Here is a 26,737-nt window from a genome sequence, read left to right as displayed (position 1 = left end):
CCATCTCAAAAAAAGAAAGTAAAAAGTCACCGTCCTGCACTGTACTGGGGACTGTATTGCATAAGGGATTTCACCTGGGTCGGGGTTCATGGAGGACCTTGCTGAGGAAGTGGGGAAACTGAAAGCTGCAGGATAAGAGACAGTCAGCCAGGTGAGGGGAGCAGGGAGGTCCCTTGGGCAGAGGAAACCATCTGTGCAAAGGTGAGGGGCTTGATCTGGCAGCCTGGCGCAGAGAGTGAACAGGTCCCTACAAAGAAAAAGTCTGTGCATTTGGCCAAGCCCCGCCAGGTTTGCGAGGGTCTTGATTCCACACACTTTCCTCCTCACTGTGTGGCTGTTAGCAAGTTGCTTAATTTCTCTGAGCTTCCACTTCCTGATCTGTAAAGTAAGTACTATTGGCCAGGTGCGGCGGTTGAAGCCTGTAATGCCAGCACTTTGGGAGGCTGAGGTGGGTGGATCACCTGAGGTCAGGAGTTGGAGACCAGCCTGACCAGCATGGAGAAACCCCCTCCCTACTAAAAATACAAAATTAGCCGGGCATGGTGGTGCATGCCTGTAATTCCAGCTACTCGGGAGGCTGAGGCAGAAGAATCGCTTGAACCTGGAAGGCAGAAGTTGCTGTGAGCAGAGATCACACCATTGCACTCCAGCCTGGGCAACAAGAGCAAAACTCCAACTCAAAAAAAAAAAGAGAAAAAGAAAGAGTATTATTATACCATCTATCTCACAGAGTTGCTGGGAGGATTAAATACATTACTTGGAATGGTTCAACAGAGTTCAGTGAGCAAGAACTACTATCCTCTTAGCCCTTCAAGCCTCCCAAGCAGCACGTAACCTAAAAGAACATGGGGTACGTCAAGCACCCTCAGCTCACCCCTTCCCAGGCTTCAAGCCTTCCTGCATAGCAATGCCAAAGGTGCCATACCCGGGGCAGGTCCACGTCTGAGGGTGAAACGCTGGCCATGTTGGCCAGGCTGGTCTTGAACTCTTAAAATTCTTCATGATTAAAATAATCCCTAAGGGTGGTGGGTGGGAAGTGCTGAGCTGGAAGCTGTGGAGGGCGTTCAGGGGAGAAAGAATGGGGCCAGGACCAAGGAAAAGAAATGTATGGAGAAGTGGATTAAAATGTCATCTCCAGTCTGGCCACGATGGCTCATGCCTATAACCCCAGCACTTTGGGGGGCCAGGGTGGGTAGATCATCTGAGGTCAGGAGTTCGAGACCAGCCTGGACAACATGGTGAAACCCCATCTCTACAAAAATACAAAATGTAGACAGCAGTGGTGGCAGGTGCCTATAGTCTCAGCTACTTGATAGGCTGAGGCAGGAGAATCGCTTGAACTGGGGGGCGGAGGTTGTAGTGAGCCGAGATTGCGCCCCTGCACACTCCAGCCTGGATGATAGAGTGAGAGTCTGTCTAAAAACACAAAGTCGTCTTCAGATGTGGAGCAACTGGACCTCTTACCCATTGAACAGTGTGGGTTCGATGTAAAATCGTACAACCACGCTGGAGCACTGGTGGAGAGAGTCAATTGAAGTAAATGTACACGAACCATATGACCCAGTAATTCCTCCCAACCTGGGCATATAGCCAAGAGAAATGAACGTAACTGGCTCCCAAAAAGATGTATCGAGAATATTCACGGCTGCCTTATTCATAAAAGTCCAAAACTGGAAGGCCCCCCCGCCCCCTGATGTCATCAGCAGAGGAATGGAGAATGGAGAGACCGACTGTGGGAGATTTGTGCAGTGGGACACAGCAACAGAAAAGACCAAGCTACCAGGTCACTCCGTGATGCAGAAGAATCCCACAGACATGTTGAGTAAAAGAAGCCAGGCCCAAAAGAGTACCCACCATATGGTTCCATGTATACGAAGTTCAAGAATGAGCCAAACCGATCTATGATGACAGAAGGCAGAATAGTGGCTACCTATGGGTGGGGGTAGGACTGGGAGGAGTCACAAGGAGCCTTCTCGGTTGCTGAAAACATCATCAGGATAAGGTGGTAGTTACATGGGTTCATATATATGTAAAAAGTCGTTGAGGCTGAGCATGAGGCTCATACTTGTAATCCCAATACTTTGAGAGGCTGAGGTGGGAGGATCACTTGAGCTCAGGAGTTTGAGATTAGCTTGGGCAACAGCTTCCTCTCGACTAAAATAAATAAATAAGTAATTGGCGTGGTGGCAGACCTGTTGTCCCAGCTACTCAGGAGGCTGAGGTGGGAGGATAGCTTGAGCCCAGGAGTTCAAGGTTGCAGTGAGCTATGATTGCACCACTGCGCTCCAGCCTGGGAGATAGAGCAAGACCTTGTCTTAAAAATAATAACAAATTACAAATTATTTTAAAGTCATTAAGCTGAACACACTGATGTGTGCACTTCACTGTATGTTTAAATCTTAACTTCAATTTAAACTATTTAGATCTAAGAGCTAAAACTATAAAAACTCTTAGAAGAAGTCATAGGAGTAAATCTTCATGACCTTGAATTTGGCCATGGAGTCTGTTTTTCTTTCATGTCATAAGTTTAGCTACACACATATCTAGTATGCTGTATGAGTTCAAGTTTGATGCATTTTCCAGAGACTGCACCTCTTTTTTTTGTTTTTTAAAAGACAGGGTTTCACCATGTTGGTCAGGCTGGTCTTGAACTCCCAACCTCAGGTGATCCCCCCGCCTTGGCCTCCAAAGTGCTTGGATTACAGGTGTGAGCCACCGTGCCCGGCCTAGAGACTGCACTTCTTAAAATGCTCTTCATATCTGTTAAATGGATGAACTGAAACATCCTTAGTTTTTAAGCAGTTGGTGTCTTACTCTAAAGACGGGTGCAGCAAATCCAGATCCAAAGTACAAACACATCGTGGCTAATAACCACCACTTGTTTTCCACCGAAAATGGCAAATTCTTCCCAGGGCCCTCCTTGTAGTGGCACCTACAGACGGAAGAGGTTGTGAATCTCCGGATGCTCTGGCCCAACATAGAGCTGCTGGAAGCTCTGCTAAAGGCACAGAGACCGAGGACGGAAGAAATGGTGGCACCTCACCAAGACCTTTTCTTCACGACCTTGTTCCCCTGTGCGAAAGGACTAAAAGGCTGGCAGTGGATTCTTGCATTAGACACCCAAATCATGGGCAGCCACAGTAAAAAGACGCACTGAACTTAAGAAAAAATGGTAAAGCTTTTGTGCATCAAAGAACAATTTCAGGCCCAGGTGCGATGGCTCACGCCTATAATCCCAGCACTTTGGGAGGCTGAGGCAGGTGGATTACCTGAGGTCAGGAGTTCGAGACAAGCCTGGCCAACATGGTGAAACTCCCATCTCTACTAAAAATATAAAAATCAGCCAGGCGTGGTGGCACATGCCTGTAATCCCAGCTACTTGGGAAGCTGAGGTAGGAGAATCACTTGAACTCGGAAGGTGGAGGCTGCAGTGAGCCAAGATCATGCCATTGCACTCCAGCCTGAGTGACAGAATGAGACTCCATAAAAAAAAAAAAGAAAAAAAAAAGAATGGACAATGGCTGAGAGCAGCGTCTCACGCCTGTAATTTCAGCGTGAAGAGAAATAAAGGCAGAAGTATTTGAGGCCAGGAATTTGAGACCAGCCTGGGCAACATAGCAAGACTGGACAATATATAGAGACCCCATTTCTACATAAAAAAACGGGGGGCGGGTAAAGGCTTGAATAGATATCCGTCTAAAAATATACAGATGAAAGCAACAACACAGGAAAAGATGTTCATTGGTCATGAAGGACATGCAAATCAAATCAAAATACAATGAGATACCACTGCAGAACCTCTAGGATGCCTTTAATATAAAAAACGGAAAATAGACCAGGCACAGTGGCTCACACCTGTAATCCTAGCACTTTGGGAGGCTGAGGCAGGTGGATCACTTGAGGTCAGGAGTTCAAGACCAACCTGGCCAACATGGTGAAACCCCGTCTCTACAAAAATAAATAAATAAACAAACAAACAGAAAACAACAAGGGTGGGCAAAGATTTGGAGAAATTAGATCCTTCATGTATTGCTGGTTGAAATGTAAAATGGCATAGTCACTTCATAAAACAGTCTTGCAGTTCCTCAGAAGATTACCACGTAACCCAACAATTCCACTCTTAGGAAAAGGTAAACATGCCAGGCGCGGTGGCTCATGCCTGTAATCCCAGCACTTTGGGAGGCTAAGGCAGGTGGATCACGAGGTCAGGAGTTCAAGACCAACCTGACCAATATTGCGAAACCCTATCTCTACTAAAAATACAAAAATTAGCCAGACGTGGTGATACCCACCTGTAATCCCAGCTACTTGGGAGGCCAAGGCAGGAGAATCGCTTGATCCCAGGAGGCGGAGGTTGCAGTGAGCCGAGATCGTGCCACTGCACTCCAGCCTGGGTGACAGAGTGAGACACCATCTCAAAAAAGAAAAAAAAAAAAGAAAAGAAAGGAAAACACATCCACATAATAACTTGTGCAGAAATGTCCATGACAGCATTATTCTTAATAGCCAAACAGTGCAAATATCCCATGTCCATCAACTTATGAATAAAGAGTTATATATACTCAGCCATAACAATGAGCAAAGTGCTGATACAGACTATACCATGAATGAGCCTTCGTATGTTATGCTGGCCGGGTGCAGTGGCTCACACCTGTAATCCCAACATTTTAGGAAGCTGAGGCGGGAAGATCACCTGAGGTCAGGAGTTTGAGACCAGCCTGGCCAACCTGGTGAAACCCCATCTCTACTGAAAATACACAAATTAGCCAGGTGTGGTGGCAGGTACCTGTAATTCCAGCTTCTCAGGAGGCTGGGGCAGGAGGATCACTTGAAACCAGGAGGCAGAGGTTGCAGTGAGCCAAGATTGTGCCACTGCACTCCAGTCTGGGTGACAGAGCAAGACTCCATCTCAAAAAAAAGAAAAAAGACAGAGAGAAATATTATGCTAAGTAAAGAAGTCAGACACAAAAGACCACATAACGTATGAGTCCATTTACTTGAAATGCCCAGAGTGGGCAAATCCATAGAGACAGTAAACAAATTAGTGGATACCAGGGGATGAGGGAAGGGGAAGTAGGGAGTGATTGCTTCATAGGTATGGGGCGTTTTTCTGCAGTCATGAAGTTTTGAAACTGAAAAAAGGTGGTGGTTGTACAGCATTGTGAATGTAATAAATGCCACTGAAGTGTACACTTTAAAGTAGTTAATTGTTTGTTACATAAATGTAATCTCAAGTAAAAACATAAACTTCAAAGGCCAGGAGTGGTGGCTCATGCCTGTAATCCTAGCACTTGGTGAGACTGAGGCAGGCAGATTGCCTGAGACTAAAAAATTAGCTGGGCACGGTGGCACACGCCAGTAGCCCCAGCTACTCAGGAGAATGAGGAGGAGGGATCGCTTGAGCCCAGAAGATTGAGGCTGCAGTGGGTTGCGATCCTGCCACTGCTGTCCAGCCTAGGCATCAGAGTGAGACCCTATCTCAAAACAAACAAACAAAAACAACATAGACTTCAACTAAAAAGTGAATAGAAACGGATAAACATAAATACCACCTCCAATGCCCTGGCCACACTGAAAACCCATGGGGTGCCAAGCCTCCTTTCCTTCACTGCAGTCCCAATAGGTGGGGATTCTCTGGGGCTCAGAAAGGGGAAGGGACTGAGCCAGTCTTACAGGGCCACCAAGGCACGGTAGCAGGGTCTCTCAGGCCTCCCTGCCCCCAACTTCCAGCGATGGCTGTGGCCCCCTGGGGTTCTCTCCTGGCCTCCACTGGGTGGAAGATGGTGAGGTCAGAGGCCAGGAACGTTTCTACGGCCACAAGGCGGGGGTTAGTGACTGAGGAGGTTGGAATGTGCTCCCTCTGAAAGGACCTCCTTGTGGCTCCAGTGACGGTTAGAGCAGGAAGAGACTTTCAAAGTCATGTAATCACACACACACCCAGACCTGACCCCTGCTCCCTCAGCTGCCCCAGTGACTCCAGCATCCACTGCTTAGGGTGCAGGGTGATGTTTCTGGAGCAGGCAAGTGAACACAGTCAAGGCTGATCTGTGTCATCCCTCCCCTGGCTACCTGTGTCTCCCTTGACCTGTCCAGCCTGGGCTCTGCCAAGGAGTTGGGACATCAGTGTGTGTGTGTGTGTGTGTGTGTGTGTGTGTGTGCATATGTCCTGTATGAGTGCCTTCACATGTGGTCAGTCCCAAAGACTCCCAGCCCTGGGGCTATTTATTAACATGTGAATTCATTTTCACTACAATTTGTCAAATTATTTTATTTATTTATTTATTTTGAGGCAGGGTTTCGCTCTTGTTGCCCAGGCTGGAGTGCAATGGCATGACCTTGGCTCACCGCAGCCTCCGCCTCCTGGAATCGCTAGAATCCAGGAGGCGGAGGTTGCCTGGTGGCACACGCCTATAGTCCCAGCTACAGCCTCGGCCTCCTAAAGTGCTGGAATTACAGGCATGAGCCACCGCGCTGGCCTCTTTTTTTTTTTTTTTTTGAGATGGAGTCTCACTCTGTCACCCAGGCTGGAGTGCACAGTGGCACGATCTCAGCTCACTGCAACCTCCGCCTCCTGGGTTCAAGCAATTCTCCTGCCTCAGTCTCCTGAGCAACTGGGACTACAGGCACGCACCACCACGCCCAGCTAATTTTTAGTAGAGACGGGGTTTCACCATGTTGGCCAGGATGGTCTCAAACTCCTGACCTCGTGATCCACCTCCCAAAGTGCTGGGATTACAGGTGTGAGCCACCGTGCCTGGTCCCTGACTTTTTATTCCAAAACTAGCTAGGGTAATTCTTACTCTGTGCTGTGGTAAGCATGTGACATGATTTCTGTCCTCCAGCAATCCTGAGATAGTTACATTATATCTCCATTCCACAGATGAAGAAACAGAGGCTCTGAGAGATTGTGTGCCTCATCTAGGTCACACAACTGGTGAGCAGCCTAACCACGTTCAAACCCAGACCCCAGAGCTGTCCGACCCCAGCAGGTATGTTCTGTCCATGGGTCACACTGCCTCTCAAAAGCACTCTCCTCTCCTGACCCCCTCCGTCTCTCTCTCTCTCTCTCTCTCTCTCTCTCACACACACACACACACACACAGATGATGACGACAAGAACACTGGGTAGAGCAAAAGTGAAGGAGAGGCACCAGACTGCTAACCACTTTCTGAGTGCACAACACTTTACAGCTTACAAAGCACTTTCACATCTGTGATTTCATTTGATCCCACAACAGCTCCATGAGATCAGCAGGGAGGCCCAAGTGAGGGAAGGTGACCTGCCCAGTGTCACACAGACAGAAAACGGTAGCTCTGGGACTAGAACTCCAGCCCCAAGCTGGCCTTCCTGGCTCAAAGTCCTGAGTGCACCCACAGACTGCTGGCCTGTGTTCCCAAGGAAGGTTCCCAGAGGGCAAAGCTAGAGCTGATGAAACGAAAGGACGTGGAGAAGCAGGAAAGCCCAGCCCTCTTGATTTATTTACTTTAAGTCTTGCTCTGTCCCCCAGTCTGGAGTGAAGTGGCACAGTCACAGCTCGCTGCAGCCTCAAACTCCCTGGCTCAAGCCATCCTCTCACCTCGGCCTCCAGAATAGTTGGGACCACAGGCAGTCATACCACCATGTCCGGAAAAGTTTTAAATTTTTGGTAGAGATGGAGTCTCAAATGGTCCTCCCGCCTTGGCCTCCCAAAGTGCTAGGGTTACAGGCATGAGCCACCGTACCCGGCCCCAGCCCCCTTTCTGTAGTCGTGTGAAAACTGGCAGCTCAGCACTGCATCTGGGCCTCAGTTTCCTCATCTGTTAGATGGAGGAAATCAGAGAAGCAGCTTTGGATGGTGCTCAGCACTAACATTCCGCATGTACGACAAGGCTTCTGTGAAGGTAAGGGCTTTAAAAAATCTTGGCTGAGCCTGGGCTTGGAGCTCCCACTGCTGTGATTTGGCAACCTGTGTCAGCTACTCACTTAGTGACCTTGAGCAATTCATTTCAGCATCTCCCAGCCTCAGTTTCCCCACCTGTAAAACAGGGATGAGGATGGTGCCTGCCTCCCAAGCACATTTGGCCATGGCCTCACATTCACACTCATCTTTGACATAATCTCCAGATGAAACTGGTGGCCACTCAGTCTCCGAAAGGCACTGACAGTAAAGAAGATGGCATTTATCAGACCTCAGGACACCTGAATTAAGGTTGTCATAGCTCCTGAAATTATCCTGAGTGACACAATTATATTGCATTATATGTGTGGTTAGTTCAAAGCATTACCTTATCATAAACATTAAAAATATATCACCCAGCCTGGGCAACACTGCGAGACCCCATCTCTATAAAAACATAAAAATTAGCTGTGCATGGTGGTGAGCGCCTGTAGTCACACTGACTTGGAAAGGGCGCTGAGGCAGGAGGATCCCTTGAGCTCAGGAAGCTGAAGCTGCAGTGCGTGGAGATCGCGCCACCGCACTCCAGCCTGGGTGAGAGACAGAGACCCTGCCTCAAAAATATAAAGTAAAATAAAATAAAATATGTCACCATTTTTGTAACCCTGGTTTATCATTTATTCACTTTTCATATACTCGAAGTCTTAAAACAAGGCCAACGGCAAGATCTCCACGAAGCTTTGGGTGGCGATTGGCGTGGCTCCTGGAGACGTGATTATTTCGTGCTATTTTGTGGGAGCAGAAACGGAGGCCAACCCAGACCGCGAGAGGGCTGGGGCGGGGCGCGGGCTCGGGCAGGTGCGTCAGTCCGCGGGGTAACCCCGGGCTCCACCTGGGTGAGGCGAGGAAGTTGCACCATGTATGGGCAGCTACGTCAGGGGGGCGGGCCCGCCGCCGCCGGGGGACGCGGAGCCGGTCCCTAACCCGGTGGAAAAGCGGCCGCCGGGCTAGGGGAGGCGTCGCCAAGTTTGAGACCGACGGGCCTCGGCGGCGCGTCTCAGGGGTGGAGCCTGGAGGTGACCGCGCCGCTGCAACGCCCCCACCCCCCGCGGTCGCAGTGGTTCAGCCCTAGAACTTTTCATTCATAAAAAGAAAAGACTCCGCACAGCGCTGGTGAGTCAGAACCCAGCAGTCGCGGACCCCACGGAGCCGCCAGCCCCGGGCATGTTCCGAGACTTCGGGGAACCCGGCCCGAGCTCCGGGAACGGCAGCGGGTACTGCTCCCCGGCGCAGCCCCCGGCCTCAGGGCAGGCGGCCCAGCAGGTGAGTGGGGCCAGACGCCGGGGGTCCCCGGGAGGACGGCGCGTGGGAGGCCGGGGTCAGCTCCCGCACGCTCCGGGACTGGAGCCGCGAACAGGAGTCTGGGCCGGGCTGGGGGCCGGGGCGAGGATCCTGCCCCTTCGCCGTCCGGGGCCAGTTTCCCCCGCCGCGCAGCCCGCGGCACCGAGATCCGCGAGCCTCCCTTCCAGCCGCCTCCTTCTCCCTCGGCGCGCGCGTCCGTCCCTCCGTCTCCGCGCCCGCTTTCTCGCCTCCTGCCTGCCTCTGATTTCTGCGTCTCCACTGCCTCGAAAGGGGCGTGGGCGCCTAGGTTGGCCCGGCCCAGACGGCTCGGAGGGTCTCTCCGCCTCGGGCTGAATTCCTGGGCTCTGGAGTCTGGGCCCGGGCGGAGACGTCCCCACAAAGGAGGGAGGCGGGATCCGTCGGGAGAGCAGCGGAGCCAGGGTGGGAGTCTCGGCCCCGTCTGCGACCGTACGTGTGTCAGTCCGCCTGTCTGTCCTTCGCTCCTCCGTCGCCAAATCCCTGTCGTTTCTGGGCCAGGGGAGCCCGAGGGGGCCGGGGCAGTGGAACCTGCCAGGTCCCCGGAGACCGGCCCTCGACCCCTTTGCGGAATGCGGCTAATAGAGACCGCGAGGTTCCGGGACTTGCGCGGGGTCAGGCTGCGGGCGACTCTCGCGACCCACTCTCGCCTCCGAAAAAAGGCGCCCGCTACCCACCGGGGGTACCCGGGAGGCTGCAGGTGCCTGTTTCTTATCGAGGGGCTGAGAGCACGTGTCGACAGGGGCGTCCGTTCCGCCGAGTCACGGCAGCCGAGTCACGGCGGCTGAGTCACCCGGGGCGCCCCTCCCTTCCTGGCCCGGGCCGGGACAACCTCGGGAGCGGGAGATGCCGCCGGCGGTGCCTCGGACCCGGAACTGGGGTCACTGGGCCGCCGGGCCCGCAGCGCTTGGGATCGGGCTACCGCTGTCGGGACTTGCCTGGGCTTGTGGGGCGCTTCCCGGACGACCGGTCGCCCACACCCAGGGCCCAGCAGCAGAGCTCGAACCCACTTCTCCCAGAACACTGAGCCCCATCCCAACCCACTCCTCAGATAGCTGTCTAATAGAACGGTCGCAGTGATGTCGTGCTGGGTGCTTGCCACATCACTTGCCGTATTTCACAGAATCGAAGACCTCATGGATTTAAGACCCCATTACTTTATGCCACTCATTTTCTTTCTTTCTTTTACTTTTCTATTGCAGCCTCAACCTCCTGGGCTCAACTGATCCTATTGGGATCCTAGCTGGGAGGCAACCTGGCCACAGGCATGCACCACCACACCCAACTGAGTTTTTAATTTTTTTGTAGAAATAAAGTCTCACTGTGTTGGCTAGTGTGACCTGGAACTCCTGAGCTCAAGTGATCCTTCTACCTCAGTCTCCCAAAGTGCTGGGTGTGTGCTACCATGCCTAGCCCACTAAAATTTTTTAAATTGCCAATTAAACTATATTTCAGACCTATTAAAGGGTACTTCTTAGCATCAATGAAATCCTGTAATCCTCATCTGTAGCACTATAAAAAATGAGGAAACGGAGGTACATGAAGGTTAAGTAACTTGCCCCTCACACAGCCAGTAAGTGGCTGAGAGCTGAGATTAGAATTGAGACAGCCTCTCATGCCAGAATGCCTATCATTTCCACTTTGGGAGGCTGAGGTGGGAGGATTGCTTCAGCTCAGGAGTTTGAGACCACCCTGGGCAACCTAATGAGACCCTATCTCTACAAAAAAAATTTAAAAAGCCAGGCTGGGCACAGTTGCTCACACCTGCAATCCCAGCACTTTGGGAGGCCAAGGCAGGCAGATGACCTGAGGTCAGGAGTTCAAGATCAGCCTGGCCAACATGGTGAAACCCTGTCTCTACTAACAATACAAAAACTAACTAGGCACGGTGGTGGGCACCTGTAGTCCCAGCTACTCGGGAGGCTGAGGCAGGAGAAACGCTTGATCCCTGGAGGTGGAGGTTCCAGTGAGCCATGATTGTGCCACTACACTACACTCCGGCCTGGGTGACACAGCAAGACTCTGTCTCAAAAAAAAAAAAAAAAAAAAAAAAATTAGCCAAATGTGGTGGTACACACTGGTAGTCCCAGCTACTTGGGAGGCTGAGGTGGGAGGATTGCTTGAGACTGCAGCTCACTGCACTCCAGCCTGGGTGACAGAATGAATGAGACCCTGTCTCAAGAAAAAAAAAAATTGGGATAGACTGAACCCAGAGCAGTGAGTCTTTCCTGCCTCAGCCCCTCTGCACTGGGCACCTGCCACTTACCAGACTGTCACACACATTCTCACACCTGATTCTCACAGCATTCCCCTGAATTGGGAGCTGTAATTATCCTCTTCATGCAGATGAGTGCAGGAGTGGGTAAGAGCCTACTCACTGGCTCTGTATCTGTGGACGACTATTCTCCTGTCTAAAAATGAAGATACTATGCCAGGTGTGCTCGCTCACGCCTGTAATCCCAGCACTTTGGTAGGCCGAGGCAGGTGGATCACCTGAAGTCAGGCGTTCAAGACCAGCCTGGCAAACATGGTGAAATCCTGTCTCTACTAAAAATACAAAAATTAACTGGGCGTGGTGGTGCATGAGAGGCTGGGGCAGGAGAATGGCTTGAACCAGGGAGGCAGAGGTTGCAGTGAGCTGAGATTGCACCACTGCACTCCAGCCTGGGCAACAGAGTGAGACTCCGTCTCAAGAGAAAAAGAAAGAAAATGAAGACACTATTGTGCCAATTATGTGAATCAGTATTTGTATAGTGGTTAGGACAGTTCCTGGCAGTTCATACTTTATAGATGTTAGCTCTGTGGGGGAAATGGAGGCACAGAGAGGTTATGTGACCTGCCCAAAGTCATACAGCTTATGAGCAGGGATTTGCCACCATGTCAGACTCTGACTGCCAAGCTGTGCCCTTTCTGTTCCCAGAGCTAGCCAATACATTGAAGGTAGACAGTGGTGTAGCCCCAGCCCAGTGGGAGCCCCTCAATCCACATGGACCTCATCTGTGGCCTTCCATTTCTTATCCCGTAGAAGTTCCACCTGGTGCCAAGCATCAACACCATGAGTGGCAGTCAGGAGCTGCAGTGGATGGTGCAGCCTCATTTCCTGGGGCCCAGCAGTTACCCCAGGCCTCTGACCTACCCTCAGTACAGCCCCCCCCAACCCCGGCCAGGAGTCATCCGGGCCCTGGGGCCGCCTCCAGGGATACGTCGAAGGCCTTGTGAACAGGTAAGGCACAGAGGCATTGCAGTGGTTCCAGCTGCTCCTGGGAGTGCTAGAATGTGGAGCAGCTCTTGCTGGAAAGAAGAGTACAGGTTTAGGAGGGGAGGGTAGGCTGCAGGTGACTACTTCCAAGGCTGAAAGTGATAGGAGCCCCAAGCAGAGGCCCAGAAGATAAAATCAGGCACTTCTGGATCAGGGAACACTTCCTGGAAAAGGTGGCATATTAGTTTAGAAGGATGGGTAGGACTGGCAGAGGCAGAGATTGAAGGAAAGGACATTCCAGGTAGAGGGGATGGTAGGATCAAGGATGGAGGTGGAGGTGAGAACATGTAAGATGTGCACATGGAACGGTGAGGGGGTGTCTACCTGCTGACATGCATTGAGGGGGCACTTATGTTGCCTGGAAGAGAACAGGAATAAGAGGGTTCCCTTCAGCTACTCCCTCAGTCTCAGTTTCCCTGTCTCATTTAATCCTCACAAAATCCCTCTGGGGAATGTACCTGGTTTTCCCCATCTTCCACCAAGGAAATGAAGGCATACAGTGAGTAATGACATAGGACTGGTCTTGGCCCCAGGTTTATCCAACTCTGAAGTCAGATCCAAACCACCAAGCAAGGGCTGGGCACAGTAGCTCATGCCTGTAATCCCAGCAATTTGAGAGACCTACGTGGGAGGGTTGCTTGAGGCCAGGAGCTCAAGACTAGGCTGGGCAACATAGAGAGACCCTGTCTCTACGAAAACAAATCACCAAGCCCCTCAGTCTCACTGGGAGCTCACAGAGGATTCGAAGCAGAGGTAACTGAGAACTCTTGGCTCCCCAAGGCCCTTACCAAAATAAGTAAGAGATAGAGAGTCTTTAAAGGAGTGCATCTTTCCCCTCCCTGGGGCATTTTGGTGTAGGAGACTCCAGGGGATGAGGTTACAAAGCGTGCTCTGCAGGCTGGGTAGAGGATGGGAGAGAGGTTAGGGCCCTGGGAAAGATGAGAGATCAGCCAAGGACAGCTTTCCCAGAACAGAATGTCTGGCCTTTGTGGTGAGAAGGGACCGTGGTGTGAGCCACAGAAGCAGGCCGGGGTAACCCCTCCTGTATGTCCTTTCAGCCTGGTCCTGAGGGTGACCTTTTGATCCTGGGTTCTCCCAGGTAGGTCTGTGAGCTGTGAGTTGGATCCTTTTGGCAAAATGGTCTCCCTCATCTGGCTCGTTACTCAGTGTGGAATAGAGTGGGTTCTAAGTTCTGGTCTGGAACCAGGAGCAAGTTATCCTCCCTGGGCTTCAGTTTTTCATGGAAATTTGGGTTGCGAATCTATGTTAAGGCCGGGCATGGTGGCTCACACCTGTAATCTCAGGACTTTGGGAGGCCGAGGTGAGTAGATCACCTGAGGTCAGGAGTTCAAAACCACCCTGACCAACAAGGTGAAACCCCGTCTCTAAAAAAAAAAAAAAAAAAAATCTATGTTAAAGAAAAAAAAAAAAAAAAAAAAAAGACTGGGTATGGTGGCTCCTGCCGGTAATCCAAGTATCAAGTATTCTGGGAGGCTGAGGCAGCAAGATCCCTTGACCCCAAGAGTTCCAGACCAGCCTGGGCAACACAGTAAGACCCGTCACTATAAAAGAAAAAAATGCCGAGCATGGTGGCTCAAGCCTGTAATCCCAGCACTTTGGGAGGCCACGCCAGGTGGATCACCTGAGGTCAGGAGTTTGAGACCAGCCTGGCCAATATGGTGAAACCCTGTCTCCACTAAAAATACAAAACTTAGCCATGTGTGGTAGTACATGCCTGCAGTCCCAGCTACTTGGGAGGCTGAGGCACGAGAATCAGTTGAACCCAGTAGATGGAGGTTACAGTAAGCCAAGATCAGGCCACTGTATTCCAGCCTGGGAGAGAGTGAGACTCTGTCTCAAAAAAAAAAAAAGAAAAAAAAAAAGGCTGGGTGCAGTGGCTTGTGCCTGTAACTCCAGCACTTTAGGAGTCTGAGGCTGGTGTATCACTTGTGGTCAGGAGTTCGAGACCAGCCTGGCCAACCTGGTGAAACCCAGTGTCTAATAAAAATTCAAAAATTAGCCACAATCATGGTGCACATTTGTAGTCCCAGCTACTCAGGAAGCTAAGGCAAGCAGGACAATTGCTTGAACCCAGGAGGTAGAGGTTCCAGTGAGCTGAGATCGTGCCACTGCACTCCAGCCTGGGCAACAAAGCAAGACTCAAAAAAAAAAGTTTCTGTTCTGCATATTCTCAGTGAAAAAACAAGAATCTATGTAAAGTACTTAGCTGGCACATAGTAGGTTCCCAACAGAATCTATGTAAAGTACTTAGCTGGCACATAGTAGGTTCCCAACAGAATCTATGTAAAGTACTTAGCTGGCACATAGTAGGTTTCCAACAGAATCTATGTAAAGTACTTAGCTGGCACATAGTAGGTTCCCAACAGAATCTATGTAAAGTACTTAGCTGGCACATAGTAGGTTCCCAACAGAATCTATGTAAAGTACTTAGCTGGCACATAGTAGGTTTTCAACAAATTGCAACTTAATCAGCAACGCTCATTAGCCCCTCCTAGTGCTTACAGCTCATGGGGTAAGAGGAGACTTGGTTGTCCAGAGATGCAGAAGGATGAGCCTGCTGCAAAGAGGGGGCTGAGGAGGAAAGGTCACTTCTGGCTGCGGAATAAGAAGGCTTCCTGGAGGCGGGAGCATCTTAGTTGAGTCCTAGAAGACGAGGAGGGTTACGGTTTATGGAGGGGGAGGACATTATGGGAGAGGAATGCGCACTAAAGCTAGGTGTGAGGAGGAAATTTGACCAATCCAAGAAGACAGTGCCTCAGTGCAGGGAACTGGTTGGGTGCAGTGAATCCCTAAATCACAGGCAGAAGGGACTCCTGTGTTGCCATGACCTCTGCCAGGGTCCTACCACTGGGCCACCGTGAGGGGCAAGTTCCAGGCAGCCAGTGGCTCAGGGTCCTCCTCACTGCTGGTCTCACCCCCAGATCAGCCCAGAGGAAGAGGAGCGCCGCCGAGTAAGGCGCGAGCGGAACAAGTTGGCTGCAGCCAAGTGCAGGAACCGGAGGAAGGAACTGACCGACTTCCTGCAGGCGGTGAGCACAGGCCCTGGCCCACCAAGCTCAGAGGGACCCCGTCTCCCTGGAGGCCCCAGAGCCCCAGTATATGTAGCCTCCTCCCCACCATCCTTGTCCTTGTCTGAGGGGCAGTCCCTCTGGGGAAAGGATGAGGTAAAATCAATTAAAAATTGACTGCCATCAGGCTGGGCACAGTGGCTCACCCCTGTAATCCCAGCATTTTGGGAGGCCGTGGTGAGTGGATTGCCTGAGGTCAGGAGTTCGAGACCAGCTTGAACAACATGATGAAACCCCATCTCTACTAAAAAAAAAAAAAAAAAAAAAAATTAGCCAGGCGTGGTGGCAGAGGCTGAGGCAGGAGAATCACTTGAACCTGGGAGGCAGAGGTTGTGGTGGTTCACGTCTGTAATCCCAGCACTTTAGGAGACCGAGGTGGGTGGATCATGAGGTCAGGAGTGCGAGACTAGCCTGGCCAACATCATGAAACCCCGTCTCTACTAAAAGTACAAAAATTAGCCGAATGTGGTGGCATGTGCCTGTAAGTGCCAGATACTTGGAAGGCTGAGGCAGAAGAACCGCTTGAACCAGGGAGGGGGAGGTTGCAGTGAGCTCAGCGAGCTAAGACCACGCCATTGCACTCCAGTCTGGGTGAGGAATGAGGCTCCATCTCAAAAAAGAGAAAAAACAAATTGACTGCAGCAGGTCTCACTTGCAGCAGAGCAGAGCTGAAGCTCAGCCAGCAATCTCCTTTTTTTTTTTTTGAGACAGTCTTGCTCTGTTGCCCAGGCTGGATTGCAGTGGTGTGATCTCGGCTCACTGTGACATTTACCTCCCAGGCTCAAGCACTTCTGCTTCAGCCTTCTGAGTACCTGGGACTACAGGAACCCACTGCCCCACTTGGCTAATTTTTGTATTTTCAGTAGAAACAGCGTTTTGCCATGTTGGCCAGGCTAGTCTCGAACTGGCCTCAAGTGATCTGCCCACCTTGGCCTCCCAAAATGCTGGGATTACAGGCCTGAGCCATCGCCTGGTGCCAGCAATCTCTTAAAACGCCTGGGCCTGATGGGAGTCGTGCCCATTTTCTCCCAGGCGCTCATGGGAGTTGCAGTACAGACTTGCTAGAGACTCTCCATCCCCCCCCCCCACCCCCCACTGCCAACCCCAGCTCCTCAGAACCCTGAGTTCAAACATCTGAGGTGCTAGGGTATTCAGCCCTCACCTTCCTGACTCTCCTGATTACAGGAGACTGACAAACTGGAAGATGAGAAATCCGGGCTGCAGCGAGAGATTGAGGAGCTGCAGAAGCAGAAGGAGCGCCTGGAGCTGGTGCTGGAAGCCCACCGACCCATCTGCAAAATCCCGGAAGGAGACAAGGAGGGGGACACAGGCAGTACCAGGCGCACCAGCAGCCCGCCAGCATCCTGCCGCCCTGTACCTTGTATCTCCCTTTCCCCAGGGCCTGTGCTTGAACCTGAGGCACTGCACACCCCCACACTCATGACCACACCCTCCCTAACTCCTTTTACTCCCAGCCTGGTCTTCACCTACCCCAGCACTCCTGAGCCCTGTGCCTCAGCTCATCGCAAGAGTAGCAGCAGCAGCGGAGACCCATCCTCTGACCCCCTTGGCTCCCCAACCCTCCTTGCTTTGTGAAGCACCCTAACCATTGTCTCCTCCCCTTCCCCCACCAGTCCAGCTGGCCTGGACGGCATCCCACACCCAACACCAGCAGCTTCTTCTCCATCCCTCTAATGAGACTGACCATATTGTGCTTCACAGTACAGCCAACTTGGGGCCACCAAAGCTGCCCAGTTTCTCTAGAGCTGGCCTCTCTAGCACAATTTGCACTAAATCAGAGACAAAGTATTTCCCATTTGTGCCAGAGGAATCCCGGCAGCCCAGAGACTTTGCAGATCCTTAGAGGTCCTCTGGAGCCCCCTAACCCCTTCCAGATCACTGCCACATTTTCCGTCACCCTCTCTCTTCCTGTGATCCACCCAACCCTACCCCCGACAGAAGGTGCCACTTTACCCACCTAGAACACTAACTTACCAGCCCCACTGCCAGCAGCAGCAGGTGATTGGACCAGGGCATTCTGCCGGCCCCTCCTGAACCACACAGCTCAGGAGGCGCCCAAGGCTTCAGTGATGAGCTGATCTGCAGATTTCAGCTCTGAGAAGCCTTTAGCTCCAGGGAATCCAAGCCTCCACAGCGAGGGCAGCTGCTATTTATTTTCCTAAAGAGAGTATTTTTATACAAATCTACCAAAATGGAATAAAAGGCTGGAAGCTGTGGCTTGGGTGCCTCACTGGATCCAGAGGCTAACGGGAGAGTATCTGGAGCCCTAGGTCCCAGCCGTAGCTCTGCAGACTCACTGCATGACCTTGGACAAATTCTTTGATATTTTTGGACTTTGTCTTATCTGACAAGTGGGGCTACATTGGCTCGGCCCCATCTCCAGGACTGAGAGGAGAGAGTCCTCTGGGGTAAAAGCCAAGACACTTGTCCCTCTCCCCTTCAAGGCCCATAGGGCTGCTGCATGTACCTGCGGGCAGAGTGGGGGGCGCTGTTATGCCCCTTCCAGCCTCAGAGGAGTCAGCCGAGTGGTTCTAGGCCCCCAGCACCTGCTTCCTGCCCCATTGTCTTGGACAGGAAGGAGCCGGGAAGGGAGCGGGAGCCACTTCAGGGGCCGGATTATGGCGGGTCCCGGCACCCGATCGGGGGACTCTAGTTTACCACTGGCTCGAGGTAATGGGGGATCATTAGTTCTGCAGTCCCTCTGGATGGGAATGGTACCCTGTTTCAGTGCCCCACCCTCGCCCCAACGCCGGCGAATACCAAACAGACGCTGCCCAGGCCAAGGGCTCCGCTTCCGTCCCGGTTTATTACCCCAATCCAACCCCCAGCAAGTCCATCCGCTCCAGCCTTCTGTCCCCCTGCTGCCCTGCCAGCGAGAACGAGGGGCCCTCCTCGGTGTCAGGATTTCTTAGTCCATGCCAGTGGCCCCTCCTGCGCAGCCAGGACGGCGTCCAGGTCCCGAGGTTCTCAGCAGTCCCAGGGCTCGGGGAGCAATCCGGGCGGGCGTCGGCGTGGAGGAAGCAGCGCCTTCAGTCATCTGGGGAACAGGCCAGCGGCAACTGATCCGGACTGCCCACACTGCCGGTGCTGGAGCTTCCATCGCCTAGGTCGCGGGGCCCACACGGGGGCAGGGCAAGCTCGGGTGCTGGCCCGGCGCCTGAGCCCCCCGCGCCTCCAGGGCCACCGCGGGGGCCCCACTCCTCGCCCAACGCCAGGCAGAGCTCCTTAAGCGCCAGGTTCTCCCGCAGCAGCTCCTCCTGGCGGCCCTCCAGCTCGGCCAGCTTCTGCCAGCAGCCGCCCAGGTCCTCGCGCACCGCCCGGGATGCTTGGGTCCCGAAGAGCTGCCACTGGCGCGCGGCGCGCCGCCCGCGCTGGCGCTCCGAGTCCAGGAAGCAGCAGAGGTCGCGCAGCTCACGGTTTTCTGCCTGCAGGCGCCGGTTGAGCTGCTTGAGCTCGCGGATCTCGCCCAGGTGGCCCTGCAGCTGCCGATTCACCTCCTGCATGAGGCGGCCGCGCTGCACCAGTGCCGCCAGGCGCGCCGCCTCCTCCCGCCGCAGGCGCCGCACCAGCTCTTCCTTGCCTAGCGCCGCCATCTCCTCGTCTGTCAGCTCCTCCAGGCCGCTTGCCTCGGCCTCCATGGCTGGTCAGGCCGCTGGAGCATCGCCCGCCCGCCGCCGCGGCCCAGGAGCCCCAAGTCGGGCCCGGCGCCGCTCAGGCTCGGGCTCCGGCTCCGGCTCCTCGCGCGGCAGGCAGTGGCCGAGGCAGCGTAGGCTGCGGCTACCTGGGCTGGGCACGCGGCGGGGCGCGCGCCGGGGCGGAGCCACATGACGTTATGGAAGGACAGCCAATCCGGTGAAACGCCCCCGGAAAGGGGCGGGGCCCGAGCTCAAAGGGCCCCTTCCCCACCCACTCCGGGTGTTACTGACTCTCCGTGTCGAGGAGCCCCCGCGTCATCGCCCTCCGCAATTGGTCTGAAGCCGAAACTGGGCGCTTCAAACCTCCAAGTTCCGGATCGCCCTAAGCTGGAGCCTAGGCCTCTCGGCTCCTGTGAGAACCAAGATGCAGGCGTCTGCCCCTGACTCCCGCCCATCGCCGACGGAAGTCAGATGGACCGGTCTCCAGTCCCTCATTACCTTTGGTCAAATCCCGAAGTCTTGGCTCACCGAGGATCGCTCCCGGTTCCTCGGAACCCTGAGTCCAAACGTCCTAGCTCACCATTAGACTACTCTCCCTCCCAGGGAGCGTTTCCTGCCTTGGGGGAGGAACATACAGGATTCGTTTACTCAATAAACGTTTTTTTATGTGCAAGCCCCATGCAAAAATAAATTTAATCAAAATACTGATTCTGTCCTCAAAGAGGTCGCAGTCTGTCTGGGGGGACAAGCTGTGCTAAGCAAGAAACAAATGGGGGCTAGGGAGTATGGTCTGAGGGTCCTTAAGTGGGTTCTCAAAAGAGATGCTATCCAAGAGGCTCTGGTAGATGCACAGGACTTTGCCAAGAGCTATTTCAGGGAGAGAGAACAGCATGGTGAAAGACACCGGTGCCTGAAAGAGCCTAACTGCTTTAGAAACAACGAGGATAGCTTGATGAATTTTGAAAAGCAGATGTGGGCTGGGTGCGGTGGCTCACGCCTGTAATCCTAGCACTTTGGGAGGCCGAGGTGGGTGGATCACCTGAGGTCAGGAGTTTAAGACCAGCCTGGCCATCATGGTGAAACCCCATCTTAAAAAAAAAAAAAAAAGAAAGAAAATGCTGAGAGAGTGAGGCTTCAAGGGTACGCAAAAGCCAGATTCTTAAGAACTTTCAGTACTAGGTTGGAGCGTTTCCAAAGGCCAGTAAGGATGTTAAGGGAGTAACATTTGAAAATATGCATCTAAAAAAGATTGGGCTGCTTTGTGTGGGCCGGATCCTGCGGGGAGGGGACACAGAAAGGGAGATTAGAGCTAAGCAGAAAGACGGCTGGGGCAGCGTCAGTGGCGGTGGAGAGGACAAACAGATACCAGAAATATTCCGGAGGCAAATCAGCCGAACTGAATGTGGAGAGAGAGGAGTCTGGGAGAACGCCCAGGTTTCTCGTATGAAAACTGGTGGATGTTAGGCTGTCACGGAGATAGGGACGCCGGAAAGAAACAGATGGGGAGAGCGAGAGAGGTCTGGCTAGAATATGTTTTTTTTTTTTTTTTTTTTTTTTTTTTTTTTTGAGGGGCTTACGGGAAGAGACTGTGGACAGACCTGGCTGATGGGCGGCCCCTCCGGATGTGGACTTCCAGGAAGAGCTCCGAGGGGCAGAATTAAAGACGTCAGTAGGTCCTGGGGGTGCGGGTGTGGTTAAAACCAAGGTGGGAGCAGGTGCCCCAAGCCCAGGAGAGGTGCTCATGCACAGGATGGACAGAGGGGTCTCCAGCAAGAGCCCGAGGAAGTCGGGCCATACACCTTTTGCGGAGAAGAGATTTAGCATAGAGCCTTGTGAAACCCCTAACTTTAGGATACAGGTCAAACTTAGGAGGTCCCAAAAAGGGCAGAGGAGGTGGGAGAAAAGCCAGGAGGAAGTGAGGGGAGAGGTTGGGGGACCGTGGAGACGAAGGGGAGGCACTCCCTTCGCGCTCCGGCAGACGGCTTGGGGGCGACAACCCGCAGGAGCCGAGGACTCCCCCTCCCGGCGGGAGGAGGCGCTGCTCCTCCGCGCAGACCTGCCCCTCTCTTCCCTCACCGCTCCCTCCGCATCCCCGCTCTCACTGGCTGTGTCCCGGAAGTAATCCTATGCTGGGTCCGGGTGCCCGGAGCGGAATCTCAGCGCTCCCGGAAGTGGCCTGGAGGCGGCACGCCAGGCCCCAGCAGTGTCCTGCTCGGGGCGCTAGGGCCCCGGGCGTCGCCATGACTAGCGAGCTAGACATCTTTGTGGGGAACACGACCCTTATCGACGAGGACGTGTATCGCCTCTGGCTAGATGGTTACTCGGGTTCGTGAGGAGCATGTGGGGGAGCCAGTCCGCGGAGCGGTTGTTTTGAATTGGAGACGGGGCGGGGCTTGGACTTGGGCATCCTTTAGGGAACTGGGCAGCCGCCTGGGAATAAAGGGTTTTATAATGATCGGGGACGGAATCCCCGAAGAGCCTCTGGCGTCGGCTGGGCGGGGCCTGATGCAAGCCCCCACTTTCCAGTGACCGACGCGGTGGCCCTGCGGGTGCGCTCGGGAATCCTGGAGCAGACGGGCGCCACGGCAGCGGTGCTGCAGAGCGACACTATGGACCACTACCGCACCTTCCACATGCTGGAGCGGCTGCTGCACGCACCGCCCAAGCTACTGCACCAGCTCATCTTCCAGATCCCGCCCTCCCGGCAGGCGCTACTCATCGAGAGGTGCTCACCCTGTGGGATGGGGGTGACGTTAACCAGTCTGACTGTATACCCATTTTGCATGCTGAAACAGGCCCAGGGAGGAACGGTACTTAACCAGCCATCAGAAAATTGAGAGCAGAAGGGGTCAGACCCAGGCCCTGCCAGGCCCCCTTTCCTCTTTTTTATGGAGGGTTAGTGGTGTTCTCTGACTCCACAAGGTACTATGCCTTTGACGAGGCCTTCGTTCGGGAGGTGCTGGGCAAGAAGCTGTCCAAAGGCACCAAGAAAGACCTGGATGATATCAGCACCAAAACAGGCATCACCCTCAAGAGCTGCCGGAGACAGGTGAGCACTACACCCACAGGGGCCGGGCATCCCATCTGCACTTCACTCTCTCCCTTTGGCCACTGCTGCAGCTCCAGCCTCTGATTGGGGCAGCAGCTTCATACCTAGTCCTCTCCTCCTTTCCCCTTTTCCCCTTTCTTTTTGTTTTGAGACAGAGCCTTGCTCTGTCGCCCAGGCTGGAGTGCAGTGGCACGATCTCGGCTCACTGCAACCTCCAGTCTCCTCCCCCGCCCCCAGTTCAAGCGATTCTCATGCCTCAGCCTTTGCAGTCACTGAGATTACAGGCTCCTGCCACCACACCTGGCTGCTTTTTGTATTACTAGTAGACACAGAGTTTCACCATGTTGGCCAGGCTTGTCCTGAACTCCTGGCCTCAAGTGATTAACCGCCTTGGCCTCTCAAAGTGCTGCTGGGATTACAGGTTTGAGCCACTGTGCCCAGCTCCCTTTTGCCCCTTCTAAGCTATCCTGTACTCTATGGCCAGAGTGATCTTTCAGAAGCCCAGATCTGACCTGAGAGTTTATCAGACCCCTGCTTATAAACTTCCTTGGCTTCCACTGCCTCCTGGGTGGCAGCTGCACTCCTTGGCCTTAACCTATGGACTGTCCTGTGATCTTATCCCTGCAGACCTTTCCAAGTTTACATTTCTCCAGCCCCAGGCTTTCCTTTACTCATGTTGCTTCTACCTGTAGGGTACTGTTCTTGGCAGTATCTACCCCTTGAAATCCAAGATGGGAGGTGAGATGCCACCTTCTCCACAGCCTTTTTGGTATACCAGGAAGAAGTAACCCTTCTGGGCCTTTGATGCCTTTCTTTTGTATCTCCTATGAGCTTCCTGTGTATAGCTTAGCATTTGCTTATTTTTTAGTTCCTAGGGCTCAGCCAGGAACGTCTCTTCCAATTCAAACTCCTAAAGATCTAGAGAGCATGGTGCTAAAGTGGGGTTGGATTTAGAGACAAGATTGAGTAAACATTTATCCAGGGCAAGATACGGCAGGAGCTGATAAGCATTTGAGTTGATAACAAGTACTAATAACTAATAGTTGGTTGAAGGAATGACAAATGCTAAATCAGTCTCTGCTGACCGGATACGTGGGTGGGTAGGGGAGGGATGTTCAAAAAGCGGTTTATTGGGTGAGCGACACGGTGGGCACTCTGACCCGTCCTCTCTCCTACCCTAACTGCCCTGCAGTTTGACAACTTTAAGCGAGTCTTCAAGGTGGTAGAGGAAATGCGGGGCTCCCTGGTGGACAATATTCAGCAGCACTTCCTCCTCTCTGACCGGTTGGCCAGGTGAGGAGCTGCCACCTCCCCATCCTGCACACCCACTTCCCTGGGCCCTGAGGCTGGTCCAGTTTCCCTGCCCCAACACTTTTGACCTCCTCAATATGCTGGCGGGATAATTATCCCACTTTTGGCCTCTACTTTTTTTGAGACAGAGTTTTAGTCTTGTAAAACTGGAGTGCAATGGTGCAAGCTTAGCTCACTGCAACCTCGGCCTCCCAGTTCAAGCAGTTCTCCTGCCCCAGCCTCCCAAGTAGCTGGGATTACAGGCATGTGCCACCACACCTGGCTAATTTTTGTATTTTTAGTAGAGACAGGGTTTCACCATGTTGGCCAGGCTGCTCTTGAACTCCTGAGCAAGTGAGCTACCTGCCTTAGCCTCCCAAAGTGCTGGGATTACAGGCATGAGCCACCGCACCCAGCTTGGTCTGATCTTTGTACCAGACTGACCTGGATTCAAAGCATAGTCCGGCAATTTCCAATTAGGCTGTTGAGAGGTGCCACACTTAGAGAGTGCTCAGTAAATGGTAACTGTTACCCTTATGGTCTCACATTGCCATTAGAAAACTTGGGCTGGAAATGTCTCTTTGCATAGATGAGGAGGGGCATAGAGAGGTGACTTGAGACACATCATATAGTGACTTAAGGCAGAGAGAGGCCAGAACTCCGACACCCAGCCGAGGTTGCAGGTGGGAGCTGCTTCCTAAGAAGGAATTTCGGGCCAGGTGCAGTGGCTCACACCTATAATCCCAGCACTTTGGGAGGCCGAGGTGGGTGGATCACGAGGTCAAGAGATCAAGACCATCCTGGTCAACATGGTCTCATTGACCAACATAGAAACCCCGTCTCTACTAAAAATACAAAAATTAGCTGGGCATGGTGGCGCGCGCCTGTAGTCCCAGCTACTCGGGAGGCTGAGGCAGGAGAATTGCTTGAACCCAGAAGGCACAGGTTGCGGTGAGCCAGGATCGCGCCATTGCACTCCAGCCTTGGTAACAAGAGCGAAACTCCGTCTCAAAAAAAAGAAGGAATTTCAAGCCCTGAGAGGACTGTCTCTCTTCTGTGCAGGGACTATGCAGCCATCGTCTTCTTTGCTAACAACCGCTTTGAGACAGGGAAGAAAAAACTGCAGTATCTGAGCTTTGGTGACTTTGCCTTCTGTGCTGAGCTCATGATCCAAAACTGGACCCTTGGAGCCGTCGGTGAGGCCCCCACTGTCCCAGGTGCCTGGACGCCTCCCCGTCCTCAGGACCTGGTTCCCCACCAATAGTTTCTCTCACAGGCCCCCAGTTCCCGACATCCGCTGGTGTTCACGGCCCCCACCCAGGCTCCCCCGGCTCATGGGATGTTTTCCCCACACATGCCTTGTCTGCAGACAAAGGTCCCATTGCCTCTCTGTGGCCGGGGCATGTCACTCCCCCCTCTCTGCCACTCCATGTCCTCTTCTGCCCCCTGGGGTGGTTGGTGAGGAAAGGCTGAGGTTATTGAGGGAGAGGTTTTTATCACCTACCCCAACTCCCTTCCTGGCCTCACAGACTCGCAGATGGATGACATGGACATGGACTTAGACAAGGAATTTCTCCAGGACTTGAAGGAGCTCAAGGTCCTAGTGGCTGACAAGGACCTTCTGGACCTGCACAAGAGGTGACCTTGTAGGGGGTCCTTGGGGCAGGGCCTGCAATAGGGGCCCAAGTGGCTGTAGGCATGACCCTGTCTCTCTGCAGCCTAGTGTGCACTGCTCTCCGGGGAAAGCTGGGCGTCTTCTCTGAGATGGAAGCCAACTTCAAGGTCTGTTGTCCCATCTAGCCTCTATCCCTTGGCATCTTCAGCCTCCAGATCACCACCCCTACCAGGCAGCTCTGCCCCTGCAGGGGACTGGCCAGCAGGTGGCGGTACTGCTCCCTCTGGTGGCCGCTGAGAGGAGCAGCTCACAAACAATGGGGACTTGGTTGATGGAGGGAGGTGGATGGATCTGGGGAGGGACCTGCCCCTCCCCCAGCTTCTGTGCTCAGCTCCCAACTTCTGGGGCAGAAGGCAGAACTCCCAGGATCCCTGCCCCACAGAACCTATCCCGGGGGCTGGTGAATGTGGCCGCCAAGCTGACCCACAATAAGGATGTCAGAGACTTGTTTGTGGACCTTGTGGAAAAGGTGAGCTGTCATGCCCTCTGACCCCCAACCTGGCCTGTCCCCGGCCTGTACCAGTGCTAAGTATTCCATTGGGCCCACAGTTTGTGGAACCCTGCCGCTCCGACCACTGGCCACTCAGCGACGTGCGGTTCTTCCTAAATCAGTATTCAGCGTCTGTCCACTCCCTCGATGGCTTCCGGTGAGCAACCCTGGCCTCCTGTCCAGCTTGGCCTTGCCCCAGCCAGCCACCTGCAGGGACTTGTATCCCACAGACTCAGGGTTCCCCATTCTGCTGCCCCAGGGGTGGGGGGAAGTCTCTGGACCAAAGCTCTGGCTCCCCATCTTAGAAGCTGTGTGATTGCTGAGCTCAATGGCTCATGCCTGTAATCCCAGCACTTTGGGAGGCCGAGACAGGCAGATCATGAGGTCAGGAGTTTGAGACCAGCCTGACCAACATGGTGAAACCCCATCTGGCACCTGTAATTCCAACTACTCAGGAGGCTGAGGCGGGAGAATTGCTTAAACCCAGGAGGTGGAGGTTGCAGTGAGCTGAGATAACACCATTGCACTCCAGCCTGGGCAAGAGAGCAAGATGCCATCTCAAAAAAAAAAAAAAAGCTGTGTGATTTGGGGCAGGTTTCTTAACCTCTCCATGCCTCAGCTTCCTCACTGAACTGGGGTTGATCATGAGAAGGACTGAAGCATTTTCTGAGGGCAAATTGAACGAAGGTGTAGAAAGTGTTCAGGGCAGGGCCTCCCGCCATGGTGAATGTTGGGAAAACTCAGCTCTCACTGTTCCTGTTCTTACAGACACCAGACCCTCTGGGACCGCTACATGGGCACCCTCCGTGGCTGCCTCCTGCGCCTCTATCATGACTGAGACCCCTCCCACCACCCCACTCACACTGACAATAAAGTTGCCACTGTGAGTTTGGAGACTGGTCTTTGCTCTGGGGAGCAGGTGGGGGGCATGCAGATGTGCCTGTGTCTGTGTCTGAGCACCTGGTGTCTATGTAC

General features: G+C 53.4%; 4 protein-coding genes and 1 long non-coding RNA gene across 8 annotated transcripts; 2 read left to right on the top strand and 3 right to left on the bottom strand.

Moving 5' to 3' along the window:
* Positions 1–2,787: 2,787 nt before the first annotated feature.
* Positions 2,788–3,118, bottom strand: LOC108593880 (cytochrome c oxidase subunit 7C, mitochondrial-like). The gene has a single exon (XM_035263350.1). The coding sequence runs from the start codon at positions 2,977–2,979 to the stop codon at positions 2,788–2,790; it is 192 nt and encodes a 63-aa protein (XP_035119241.1). The 5' UTR covers positions 2,980–3,118.
* Positions 3,119–9,049: 5,931 nt separating this feature from the next.
* On the top strand, positions 9,050–19,374 carry FOSL1 (FOS like 1, AP-1 transcription factor subunit). Its single transcript, XM_002755546.6, has 4 exons — positions 9,050–9,200; positions 12,280–12,477; positions 15,456–15,563; positions 16,788–19,374. Exons 1-4 carry the CDS (start codon positions 9,102–9,104, stop codon positions 17,196–17,198), a joined length of 816 nt encoding a protein of 271 aa, XP_002755592.1. The 5' UTR covers positions 9,050–9,101; the 3' UTR covers positions 17,199–19,374.
* LOC144578185 (uncharacterized) lies at positions 13,963–17,155 on the bottom strand. Its single transcript, XR_013523492.1, has 3 exons — positions 17,094–17,155; positions 15,749–15,846; positions 13,963–15,177 (listed from the first exon to the last, which is right to left on the bottom strand). It is a non-coding gene; the product is annotated as an uncharacterized LOC144578185 (long non-coding RNA).
* Positions 18,411–19,427, bottom strand: CCDC85B (coiled-coil domain containing 85B). Its single transcript, XM_002807367.6, has one exon. The coding sequence runs from the start codon at positions 19,259–19,261 to the stop codon at positions 18,653–18,655; it is 609 nt and encodes a 202-aa protein (XP_002807413.4). The 5' UTR covers positions 19,262–19,427; the 3' UTR covers positions 18,411–18,652.
* A 1,121-nt stretch (positions 19,428–20,548) lies between these two features.
* On the top strand, positions 20,549–26,649 carry FIBP (FGF1 intracellular binding protein). Of its 4 annotated transcripts, none has more exons than XM_078341444.1 (10): positions 20,549–20,927; positions 21,785–21,983; positions 22,181–22,307; positions 23,500–23,600; positions 24,660–24,793; positions 25,127–25,235; positions 25,316–25,379; positions 25,655–25,741; positions 25,822–25,919; positions 26,531–26,649. In XM_078341444.1, exons 1-10 carry the CDS (start codon positions 20,789–20,791, stop codon positions 26,598–26,600), a joined length of 1,128 nt encoding a protein of 375 aa, XP_078197570.1. In that variant the 5' UTR covers positions 20,549–20,788; the 3' UTR covers positions 26,601–26,649. The 4 variants fall into 4 exon arrangements, with proteins under 4 accessions (XP_078197570.1, XP_054097045.2, XP_002755590.5 ...); XM_054241070.2 differs by having other exon boundaries at positions 24,660–24,814; XM_002755544.7 differs by lacking the exon at positions 20,549–20,927 and adding an exon at positions 21,420–21,583.
* Positions 26,650–26,737: the final 88 nt, after the last annotated feature.

This window comes from Callithrix jacchus, chromosome 10, assembly GCF_049354715.1.
Source record: "Callithrix jacchus isolate 240 chromosome 10, calJac240_pri, whole genome shotgun sequence".
Lineage (NCBI taxonomy): Eukaryota > Metazoa > Chordata > Mammalia > Primates > Cebidae > Callithrix > Callithrix jacchus.
The sequence above is the reverse complement of the archived record's forward strand: the minus strand, read 5'-3'. Positions and strand labels throughout refer to the sequence as shown.

Coding starts and splice junctions, on each gene's coding strand:
- CCDC85B (XM_002807367.6), bottom strand. CDS start 19,261: ATGGAGGCCGAGGCAAGCGGCCTGGAGGAGCTGACAGACGAGGAGATG.
- FOSL1 (XM_002755546.6), top strand. CDS start 9,102: ATGTTCCGAGACTTCGGGGAACCCGGCCCGAGCTCCGGGAACGGCAGC. Junction 9,201..12,279: donor CAGGGCAGGCGGCCCAGCAG/GTGAGTGGGGCC, acceptor CTTATCCCGTAG/AAGTTCCACCTGGTGCCAAG. Junction 12,478..15,455: donor GTCGAAGGCCTTGTGAACAG/GTAAGGCACAGA, acceptor TCTCACCCCCAG/ATCAGCCCAGAGGAAGAGGA.
- LOC108593880 (XM_035263350.1), bottom strand. CDS start 2,979: ATGTTGGGCCAGAGCATCCGGAGATTCACAACCTCTTCCGTCTGTAGG.
- FIBP (XM_054241070.2), top strand. CDS start 20,789: ATGTTTTTTTTTTTTTTTTTTTTTTTTTTTTTTTTTGAGGGGCTTACG. Junction 25,236..25,315: donor CTTCTGGACCTGCACAAGAG/GTGACCTTGTAG, acceptor GTCTCTCTGCAG/CCTAGTGTGCACTGCTCTCC. Junction 25,380..25,654: donor AGATGGAAGCCAACTTCAAG/GTCTGTTGTCCC, acceptor CCTGCCCCACAG/AACCTATCCCGGGGGCTGGT.